The 12356-nt window shown below is 42.7% G+C and overlaps 1 protein-coding gene across 2 annotated transcripts in view; it reads right to left on the bottom strand.

The window, feature by feature from the left end:
- The window catches only part of LOC147015833 (C-type lectin Cal-like), a 41579-nt gene extending 32204 nt beyond the window's left edge, over positions 1-9375 (bottom strand). The window contains exons 1-4 of one of the 2 annotated variants that reach the window (XM_085848400.1): positions 7659-9375; positions 7451-7564; positions 7318-7356; positions 4443-4531 (exon numbers count right to left, since the gene is read on the bottom strand). In XM_085848400.1, coding sequence (XP_085704526.1) covers positions 4443-4531; positions 7318-7356; positions 7451-7564; positions 7659-7740 — 324 coding nt within the window. In that variant the 5' untranslated portion in view covers positions 7741-9375. The remainder of the gene's footprint in view (positions 1-4442; positions 4532-7317; positions 7357-7450; positions 7565-7658) is intronic. The other variant, XM_085848401.1, reaches the window with a different exon arrangement.
- Between the last annotated feature and the right edge of the window lie 2981 nt (positions 9376-12356).

Below are 12356 nucleotides of genomic sequence, written 5' to 3'. Positions count from 1 at the left end.
CACTCGCTCAGGGAGAAGGCGCACGAAGCACTCGCTCAGGGAAACGGTGCACGAACCACTCTCTCAGGGAGATGGCGCATGAACCACTCTCTCAGGGAGATGGCGCACGAACCACTCACTCAGGGAAACGGCGCACAAACCACTCTCTCAGGGAAACGGTGCACGAACCACTCTCTCAGAGAGATGGCGCACGAACCACTCTCTCAGGGAGATGGCGCACGAACCACTCACTCAGGGAAACAGTGCACGAACCACTCTCTCAGGGAGATGGCGCACGAACCACTCACTCAGGGAAACGGCGCACGAACCACTCGCTCAGGGAGAAGGTGCACGAACCACTCGCTCAGGGAGAAGGCGCACGAACCACTCGCTCAGGGTGACGGTGCACAAACCACTCTCTCAGGGAAACTGCGCACGAACCACTCTCTCAGGGAGATGGTGCACGAACCACTCTCTCAGGAAGATGGCGCACGAACCACTCGCTCAGGGAGGTGTACGAGCCACTCGCTCAGGGAGATGGTGCACGAACTACTCACTAAGGGAAACGGCGCACGAACCACTCGCTCAGGGAGATGGTGCACGAACCACTCTCTCAGGGAGATGGTGCACGAACCAATCGCTCAGGGAAACGGCGCACAAACCACTCTCTCAGGGAGATGGTGCACGAACCACTCGCTCAGGGAGATGGTGCACGAACCACTCGCTCAGGGAAACGGCGCACAAACAACTCTCTCAGGAAAACGGTGCACAAACCACTCTCAGGGAGATGGCGCACGAACCACTCGCTCAGGGAGAAGGCGCACGAACCACTCGCTCAGGGAGACGGCGCACGAACCACTCAGCCAGAGTATGGTGCATGCACCACTCGGCCAGGGTGATGGTAGACGAACCAATTGCACAGAGTGACGGCGGATGAACCACCCGCCCAAGGTGATGGTGCACGGACCACTGGGCCAGAGTAAGGTGCATGAACCACTCGGCCATGGTGATGGTGGATGACCCAATCGCACACAGTGACGGTGGATGAACCACTCGCCCAGGGTGATGGAGCACGGACCACTCGCACAGAGTAACGGCAGACGAACCACTCGCCCAGGGTGACTGCGGACGGACCACTCACACAGATTGACAGCAGGTGAACCACTCGCCCAGGGTGATGGCGCACGGACCACTCGGCCAGAGTCTGGTGCATGAACCACTCGGCCAGGGTGACGATATATACAGGATATATGTTGTTCGTCTTTCGGCTGCTCCCGTGAGGGGTCGCCACAGCGGATTATCAGTTATGATCCGCATACTGATTTGGCACATGTTTTACGCCGGATGCCCTTCCTGACACAACCCTGGTCGCCTCTTACGACCCAGGGATAAGGATTGGGTTTTGCCATGATTCCGGGCTGCTCTACACCCTCTCATAGCGTGGCCCAGCGCAGAGCTCCCGTCCTCAAGCGATCCTCCAACCCAAGCCTCCGAGTAGCCAGATTACAGGAACATGCCACTACGCTCGGTATATATATATATATATATATATATATATATATATATATATATATATATATATATATATATATATATATATATATATATATATATATATGTATATATATATATATATGTATATATATATATATGTATATATATATATATATATATGTATGTATATATGTATATATATATATATATATATATATATATGTATATATATATATATATATATATATATATGTATATATATATATATATATATATATATGTATATATATATATATATATATATATATGTATATATGTATATATATATATATATATATGTATATATGTATATATATATATATATATATATATATATATATATATATATATATATATATATATATATATATATATATATATATATATATATATATATATATATATATATATATATATATATATATATATATATATATATATATATATATATATATATATATATATATATATATATATATATATATATATATATATATATATATATATATATATATATATATATATATATATATATATATATATATATATATATGTATATATGTATATATATATATATATATATACATATAGTAGTTTCGCTGGCGCGTCGCCACGAGTACGACCCTCGATGAAGCAGTGGGGCCATCTCGGCTCGATCGCCCGGAATTACAGATCGCCAGCCCGGAGAAGTCCGAGGTCAGCGGGTCCTGGTTATTTTGGACTGAAATACGCCAATGGGTAGATCATGTGGGGTAGGTTTAATTGCCAACTTCAACTTACCTAAGTACCCACGTGATCCAGCTACCGGGGTACTTCACCCTCGGCGGAACTCGTACGGAAGCGAGCCACTTAAGCGAGCCCATTCCGTGTGCGATGCCGAGCGGTTTTATAATCGCCGAATTCTGCCGGCCCGATTATCCTGTTACTCTGTTGCAGCGGCAATGACTGCTCACTTTCCCGCACGCACGACACACCCAGCCAATGAAAGAAATACAAAACGAGCTGAGTACATTTAAAGAATGGGGGTATATTTATTTACAAATGAGGGGGGGTGGGGAGCACATAACAGCAGATTTATACCGACTATTAAGCAATGCACGTATGTACAGGCAAAACTCTTATACAATTCACTACTTAATAGACTGGCGCCACAAACAGACACACAGACGCAGGCAGAAATGGTGGCTAATGCCTTTATTTTGGCCTTCGGCTCGGAGGATAGAGGAGCCGAGGCCAGGGTCTACTTTGGACCTGTCCTTGACGACGAAGGCAGGACAGGACGACGTCTCCGGGCCAGCACGATGAGCCCCCAAGACCAGCACGATGAGCCCAGCAAGACGATAACCACAGTGGCGACCACCAAGGCCATGACAACGATGACAACAGGAGTGCTCGCCAGCTCACTTCGCTTTCTCCCTCCCTTCTCTCCTCCTGGGTGGCTCTGGCTCTGTCTGGCTCAGTCTTTTTGTTCGGCTCTAACCGGCTCTGTCCGGCTCGGTCTCTCTCCTGTCTCTCTCCTGTCTCTCTCTCTTTCTCCGTCTTTTATTCGCTCTGATGCGCTCCGCTACCCCCTTCCCAGCGCACTGGGAAAGTCCCTGGGGTGGGAGTTGATCAACAACATACTTGTTTACGCCGTTCTGAGGGACCCGCCCCAACTGTCAATTCTGTTTACTTCTCAGAATATTGGGGTGGGAGTTTTAGTGGCTTTCTGACCATACTTTTTGTAGAGGAGGGTTGTTCTTCTTCTCTGGTGGATCTCAATAAAACTCCGAACTATTAAAATAAATTGCAGCGCATTTAACATTTATTTACCCATTAAACAAGGGACGGGAGCTATCGAAAAAACACGTACTTACCGAGATAAATGATCTCTGGGGTCCTGAATGGTTGAGTGCGATAGCCTTCAATATCCGCAACAATATATACTGTACACACATAAATATATATATATATATATATATATATATATATATATATATATATATATATATATATATATACATACATACATATATATTGATGTATTTATTTATTCTGTTCATGCAAACACATGCACACGCACACACACATATATGTATATGTATATACATATGAATGTGTGCACGTATACTGTACATGTGTATGTGCAAGTTGCTGTTGTTGATTGCGATCTCCATATGTATGGTCTCTTCTATTCAAACCTGTTTTTGGAAATTCTTTGCAAGGTGAATTAGGGATGCTTTTTCATGTTTGTTGCGTTTATGTTTGTTCACAAATTGAATCCGATAGTCTGTGGAGCATTTCACATACTCAGCTCGTTCTACACTCGTCACTCTTTGCACCTTGTTGAGCTCGGTTCCTCTCGTCTCAACAGGTACATTCTCGGGATGCACTGGTTTTTGTCCAACATGTTGAGGATGGTAAGGAGTTTTCTTGCTTTGATTTTGTTTTTTTCTTCGAGCTTGAGCAAAATCGAATTAAGTTTTCCTTGTCACACAACCAAACTGTTCAACAAGTTTCGACTGAATCCGTCCATAACCTTTTAAGATATGGTGATGGACATTGTTCATCAGTTTCTGAGAGCATCTAAAGTCCCAAAGCCTCCGGAGTCATTAAGCGGACCCCAGGCCACATGCTTCATGGTTTTGTGCTCGTCGCATCTGGGAGAGCATGTCCCCATTACCTTGATTTCTCAGCCTCCCCTTTCAAAAAATCCTGTATCCACCACTGCCTTTGATTAACACTATCAGTTTACGGGATGTTTGTCACGTGACATTTTCACTCGATTCAAAATAACTTTTCTTACTTATGTAAATTGCTGCTTGCTCATGTCCTCCAAAAATAAATGAGTTCAAGCTCGAGTGTTGTGATTCACTTTGAGTCTTTATGTTTGTGAATTTATAACGGAACCATTTTACCCTTTTTATAAGAAATCCAGTTTTTCTCATTACCTCTGCGTCGTACCAAGGAAGACTTTGAGATGGGAATGTTTTGTAGCAATATCTTCTGAAGGGGGTCCACCCGCTCCAGCAGTTCTTTTCTTTTCTCAGGGTACAAATAAAAAAAAACAAAGAAAGAGGTCTTGTCGGTCTTATAATAGCACAACAATTCGTCAAATTTAAATCTTAAATGCAAGCATTATATTACATCTTACTATATTAAACAAAGCAATTCTATATATGTTTGTGTTTATGTATGTACTATATTTATGTACCACATGTATGTATGTATAGAACAACAACAGGCATTTTAAAGGCCATTTTCCCTGCTCGAGTGGGGGTTAGCCATGTGGGCCCCATGACAATCTTCTCCACTTTGCCCTATTTTCTGCATCTCCCCATTGTTAACCCCCTCACCCGCATTTCTTCTTCCACCACCTTTAGCCAAGTCTTTCTCGGTCTTCCCCGTCCTCTACATCCTTCTCCATTCATTTCCATCACTCTTCCTCCCCAGTCACTTTCATCCTTCCTCAACACACGACCCAACCATCTCAACCTGTTCTCTTCACAACATCCATCACAGACTCTATTTCCATCATCTTCCACAATTAATTATTTGTCTTCCTCTCTCTCTCAACGATATTCTGCACATCCACCAAACCATTCGCATTTCCACCTTTTCAAGCCTTCGTTGCTGCTCTACATCCATTACCCATGTCTCGCTCCCATAAATCATAGCACTTCTCACATATGTAGTATAACCTTTCCCTTCAACTTCAATGACACTGTCATCCTCGTCAGCACGCCAGTCATTTCCCAAAACATCTTCCATGCACATCTTATTCTCGCAACCATCGCCGAGTCTGATCCACCTTCTCCATTCAGCATGTCTCTCAGGTAGCAAAAAGTTTTCACACCTTCCAACTTCATGCCATCTCCAAGATCCAACTCAACATTTCCTCCATCTGCAACTCCCAATCTGCACACCTTTCACTTGAATGTAGCTGCCACACTGGTTAATGACCCTCTCACACCACTGCATTTTTGATGAACCCACTCAGCACACATTGTACACTGAATGGATTTCACTCCGACACTCTTCCTGCACATGGCACACAGCCACTTCCGAGTTATTTCCACCTCACCACATGTTTTACCACTTTCCATCACCTTCACCTTTCTGATATTCACCTTCAAACCTTTTGCCTCAATACATTCCTTCCACTTGTTCATCTTCTCCTTCAGTCCATCCTACTCTCCGCAATCAACACTAAATCATCTGCATACAGCAGCTCCCATGGTAAACCCTCCTTTACCCTCCGAGCCAGCACCTCCATCACAACTACAAATGGAAGTGGACTTAGTACCGACCCCTGATGCACTCCCACCTTCACCTCAAACTCACCACTGTTCCCGTCCTTTGTCCTTACAGCTGTGTGCGCTCTCTCGTACATTGCCATCACTACTCTGATCAACCATTCCTCCACTCCTAACTTCCTCAATGCCCATGTCACTACTTCATATGGAACCCGATCAAATGCTTTCTACAAATCAACAAACCCAAGAAATAACTTCTTCCTTTTCTCCATGTACTTCTGCAACTGCCTTACAATAAAAACAATTACATCTGTCGTTCCTCTTCCTGGCAGAAATCCAAACTGCATTTCATCAATCTTCACTTTCTTCCTTTTCCTCTTCACCAACACCCTTTCCAATACCTTCATTCCATGTTCCAGTAACTTTATCGCACTACATGAGCCACAGTCCAGAGGGTCACCTTTCCCCTTGTACAAAGGGACAAGGGTACTTGGTTCCTAATCCACTGGAATGCGGCCTTCTTTCACCACCAGATTACAAATCTGTCATTTTCTTCACACCCCAACTTCCCGCTGCCTTCAACATATCTCCCGCAACTCCCGTCGACCCTCCTGCTTTTCTACTCTTCATTGCTCTTATCGCTTCCTCAACTTCCTTCTCAGATATCTTCTCTGCTGGTCCTAAAATTGCGTTGCTCTCTATGTTGCCGTCCCATTCATTCTCTACATTCAACGGCCTTTCCACATATCTCTTCCATATTCCTTTAATTCCATCTTGGTCCACAACGATTTGTCCCACTTCATCCTTCAAGCAACTAACCTCCATCACATTGCAGCTCTCTCTCGCTATCTGCTTTGCAATCCTAAGTACCTCTCTTTGACCCTCTTCTGAATCCAAACATTCTCTGAGCATTTTCCTATGTGCTTCCTTCGCCTTTGCAGCCTTCTTGGCTGCCTCTTCTGCCACCGTACCCTTCGTCTTCTGCCACTCCTTGAACTTCTCCCTCTTCTCGTCAATCCTCTTTACAACTTCATCATACCACTACCATGTTTCCAAGTGCCTCGGTGGTCCTTTTATCCATCAACATACCTAACCAACGACTCCCAACAGACTCTTTCATTTTAATGAATTTTCTGAAATTTGTAGAATTTGTTTTTCACTTGGAAGTTGTGGGTTACAATGTGTAAATAAAGGTGTCAAAAGTCGGATTTAATGCCATTTAATTCCAGGCTATAAGGCAACAAAAGGTGAAAATTTTGAAAAGAGGTTGTACACTTTTTGTAGGCACTGTGTATATACATTGAAGGAGCACTTTGCCACCATTAGAGCATTAAATTACATCAGATGTGGCAATAAATGTGAATTGCTGCTCCCAGCTTACCAGCTTGATGATATAAGATGGCATTTGCATTTTTGCTTTCTCCATCACGACCCTGTTTAGAATCCCGTGCGGGCATGGGCAACTTGCTCTTTCGTTATTCAAAAAAGCAGATATTTGAGTTGATAATTGTACAAATCTTATTTATAACTGCACATCCTGTGAATAACTGCATGCGACAATGCCCCATACCTTCACATTGTTTTTCTTTCATCCAGCAAGGCAACCAATCTGAAAGGCAAAGGAAAGTAAAAGTCACAAAAATATGGAGTACTGAACTGTTTGCATTCAAACATCAAACATTTAAAGTTGTTCACAAACTCACTTCCAGACAGCAAGGTGATTGAAAGACTTGTAAGTAAAGTAAGGAAGACCAGAATAATGTATTGATTGCACTTGAGCTTCTTTATATCTTTCTTGTAGTTTGGTTGTAGCGTTTCTGCAAAGAGCAATGGGATTCATTTTCAAACCGAACACAAATCATTGCAAATGATAATATGATGCACCCACCAATGCTTATGAAATGAAATTACCGTAAAGATTAAGTTGACCCAAAGTCTTCATCCTCGTCGACATCTGTTCAACATTGTCGTAGTCGCTTTCAATGAAAGACATTTTGACAATGTTAGAGAAGCAGCTTTGAAACGTGAAAGAAGAGACAACAGAGGGTTGTTGTTTATATTCACCGTTTTCAAAAAGGAAGTGTGAAATTTCACTTTCAATCACAACATGGGAGTGGAAATGTAAATTTTGCGGAACAATATATTTCGTGTTGTGAAAAAGGACAAATTGCCGAATCTCCTGCTGAAGGCAATGCTCTGTTGTATACAAAATCTCATCTTTTGGAAGAAATGGGAGACAAGAGGGGGAAAAGGCAACGTAATGACCGTGGGACGATGGCGCAGCAGTTGAACACAACAAGCGAGGGAGTGAATGATGGGATAAGAAAAAAAGAGAGGAGAGGAGGAAACCTGCAATAATAGACGTGGGTTAAGTAAGGTTCTTGAGGGTAGAAAAGATCGCAGTAGAGGACGGTAGATGACATGAGATGAGAGTGTACTACCACCTTCCAACTTTGGTAGAGAGTACAGAAGGTCAGGAAGTCTCAGGAATGTGGTTCCTCAAACGGGAATATGAGCAGAGGTGGATTTCTCAAAGAGCAGAAAAAAGGAACGTAAGATTGCACCTGGATTTGGCATTTTAACAAAGAGGGAACCACAGGAAAAAAAATGTACCAATTCTGGATAATCCGGTGAGGTTTAGAAGTTTGTGGGAGTAGAGGAAGCAAGACTGGAGGAAAGATGATAAAAACCGAAACAACCAACCTGTCTGTGATGTTAAATTAAACGTCCTCGTGCTTCTGCCAATGAAGCCAAGTAAATGTCAATGATGCTGAGAGTTTTTGATTTTACTGAATGCAGGATAGATAGATGTGAAAATGTGTACCCACCTCCTATCAAGGAGAGCAGTTCTCCATTGAGTTATGTTTATCGACAAAATGACTTGTAAGTTATGTGTAGTTGGTTCACAAGTCAGTAACTGACCACTATAATCGATATGGATGTGTTTGTTTGTCTGTCTGTCCCAAGCATAGCTCCGTTGGTTTTGATGGCACAGCAGTTGAACGCAACAAGCGAGGGAGTGAATGATGGGATAAGAAAAAAAGAGAGGACAGGAGGAAACCTGCAATAATAGACGTGGGTTAAGTAAGGTTCTTGAGGGTAGAAAAGATCGCAGTAGAGGACGGTAGATGACATGAGATGAGAGTGTACTACCACCTTCCAACTTTGGTAGAGAGTACAGAAGGTCAGGAAGTCTCAGGAATGTGGTTCCTCAAACGGGAATATGAGCAGAGGTGGATTTCTCAAAGAGCAGAAAAAAGGAACGTAAGATTGCACCTGGATTTGGCATTTTAACAAAGAGGGAACCACAGGAAAAAAATGTACCAATTCTGGATAATCCGGTGAGGTTTAGAAGTTTGTGGGAGTAGAGGAAGCAAGACTGGAGGAAAGATGATAAAAACCGAAACAACCAACCTGTCTGTGATGTTAAATTAAACGTCCTCGTGCTTCTGCCAATGAAGCCAAGTAAATGTCAATGATGCTGAGAGTTTTTGATTTTACTGAATGCAGGATAGATAGATGTGAAAATGTGTACCCACCTCCTATCAAGGAGAGCAGTTCTCCATTGAGTTATGTTTATCGACAAAATGACTTGTAAGTTGTGTGTAGTTGGTTCACAAGTCAGTAAGTGACCACAATAATCGATATGGGTGCGTTTGTTTGTCTGTCTGTCCCAAGCATAGCTCCGTGGGTTTTGATCCGATCTTGATAAAATTTGGGTGGGAGGTTTGTATCATGATCTAGTTGTGTTTTCCTGAGAATGGGGGTGCTGCGCCCATTATGGGCAGAGCCACGGCCAAAAAACATGTGTTTTTAGGGGGTAGCCGGTTTCAAGTTACATCTTCTCCGAGGGGGTTTGTCGAATCTGGCAGAGGTTTCGGTATTTGGTTCGCCCAATGGCACCTGCATCGCCCCACGGAGCTGGATTTTTCATTTTCGTCCCAAGGTAAAGGTCACAAGGTCACAAACTTAGAAAATGTCAAAAAGAAACAATAAATTTGGCATCGAGCTCCTAGGGTTTTCAACTGTTTCGAATGAAAGTTGGTATGCAAGTCGTGCTCTTCGAGTACGACAACTTTCATCATTTACATTTTTCCCGATTCCCGCCAGTTGGCCCGTGGCGTCCCCTCGAAGGTCAACAAATAGAAAAGGCGAACCGTGTACATTGCTCGTGAACCATCGCCGTCTCCAGACTTGTTCTCCTTTTAAAGTCACGACTTGAAATAATGGATATTGTGCAATCTGCAGCTGGTTTTCATGCCGAACTGTGCTTATTGGTCGGCTCATTAGAAGTCACGGGTAATGTGGAGATTGAGAGGTTCATAAAAACTGAACATATTCCAGAGGCTGGCTGTGGAACTAGAGTTACTTCACTGATCCTTCTAGGGTGTGTGTGTGTGTGTGTGTGTGTGTGTGTGTGTGTGTGTGTGTGTGTGTGTGTGTGTGTGTGTGTGTGTGTGTGTGTGTGTGTGTGTGTGTGTGTGTGTGTGTGTGTGTGTGTGTGTGAGTGAGAGATGTGATGTGAGTGAAAGACCTGTTGCATTTGTTAGACCAGCATCTCATCAAATCCAGATCAGTACCGAGTCATGCAGCTGCTGTCAACATGTCAGTACAATTGGATACTGTACTGCACAATGCGACGTTATCAGTGAAAAGTAAGATTGTTTTGCAGATAATTAGAGAGGATGTTAATGTCGAGGAGAAACAGGACTCGGCCAAAGACAATGCCTTCAGAAAATCGATTCTCCAATGGGAAAAGAGAGGTTTCCACTTATAGGTCTGTGTTAACTACAAGAGTGGAGGAAGTCAGAAAGCTTGGTGTGGAAGGAGCTTTTTGTGCCACAGGCAGTAAGCTTTAAGTCTAACTGGGTGAAAAACTGTGGAATGTTAATCTATATTTGCAGGAAGACCACAGGTTAGCTTTAGGCTTTCTGACAATTGCCAAAGGAGAAGTAGCAGAATGTTCATAATTGAGTGACTGTGATGGAACATTGATTGTCAAAGATCAGGCCATTTGAAAAAGAGGAAACTCTTGCTGTCCAACCTGATGATGGATTCGACCACTTTCCTTATAATTTAAAAAAGTAAACTTATTGGCCTTATTTGAGTGGATCTGTGAATTAACCCTTCTTGTGAATGGGAGTAATGTTTGCTCACTCTGGATGTGGATAAAAGAGAAAGATAAAGGGAAGTGATGCCATCTGGGCTCATCACCAATGAAGTGTTGAAGCTGAACAGAACTTTCTCTACGTTCAAGCATGTGAATGACAGACAGTCAAGTCGGCAGTCGGTACAAGGGGGTAAGATTCATGTGATTTGGAGGCAAAGACGGATTTGAGGTATTCTGCCATGTCTCTGCTCGAATCAGAGGTGACGCCATTTGCAAGGGCTGATCCTTTTAATGACCTTATCTAACATGTTATAATGTCATGCATGGTCTGATCCTTTCAATGACCTGATCTAACATGTTATAATGTCATGCATGGCCTGATCCTTTCAATGACCTGATCTAACATGTTATAATGTCATGCATGGTCTGATCCTTTCAATGTCCTGATCTAACATGTTATAATGTCATGCATGGCCTGATCCTTTCAATGACCTTATAACAGCAGCAAGCCACAACAAACCCTTTTCTGCCATGAGGAGTTTCGTAATTGTAGCATCGCGGATTCGTTTGATGTCATACACAGATATAGACACAAGGAGTAGTGTTCATACAGAAGCCTTCAGCCATTTAATAATTCCGAAAGAAGCTTTGTGAAGCTCAGTGGAAGCGGCAAAAAAACTCTGAAGAGCTCTCAAAGGCTCCCAGAAACTGCAAAGGAATTATGTTGTTTTGTGATGACAATACTTCAAACATGCATGACAGTTCCACGATAAATCAGATACAAGAAGAAAAAGAGCAATCAGAGATTGCAGACCCTTGCCAGGACTTCTTTTGAGTGGTGTATTTTTATTGGTTTTAGGGTAAATCCAATAGGGCTGCCAAAGCATGTGACCTATGACATCATATGTGTGAACCTTTTGTTCCTCATGGACAGGCGGTCACACGTGTAAAGTTTCACCTCAATCTGTTCAGCCACTTCAGGGAAGATTTTTGCAATAAGTTTTAGGATAAATCCAATGTGGCTGCCAAACAATGTGACCTATGATACAATATGTGTGACCGTTTTGTTCCTCGTGGACAGGTGGTCATACATGTAAAGTTTTTCCTCGATCTTGTCAGTCATTTCAGAAAAGGTTTTGGAAGGTGCTTCTTAAAAACAAAAAAAACAATATGGCTGCCGAATCACGTGACTGATGACATCATCAATTTAATCCCAGATGACCCTCAAAAATCTTCATACTGATCAGATGTGGCATTCTACATATGCAATTATGACGTCATTAAAAAAATCACACTTATTCTCCACGAGGAGTATTTGCCATCCATCAAGTTTCAATTTTTTCCATGGTGTGGTTTCGGAGATAGAGGTCCAAAGTGTTTCTGTTCTTCCAACATGGCTGCCACACCACATGACCTATGACATAATCATTATCATTAAAACATTCTTCATGAGTAGTCGCTCCTATGGTGAAAATTTAATCTCAATCCGACAAGCGGTT

This window comes from Eptatretus burgeri, chromosome 12 (genome assembly GCF_056783735.1).
Source record: "Eptatretus burgeri isolate ZD-2024b chromosome 12, Ebu_testis_v1, whole genome shotgun sequence".
Classification (NCBI taxonomy): Eukaryota; Metazoa; Chordata; class Myxini; order Myxiniformes; family Myxinidae; genus Eptatretus; species Eptatretus burgeri.
Note: the sequence above shows the minus strand (reverse complement) of the source record. Positions and strands in the feature narration are given on the sequence as shown.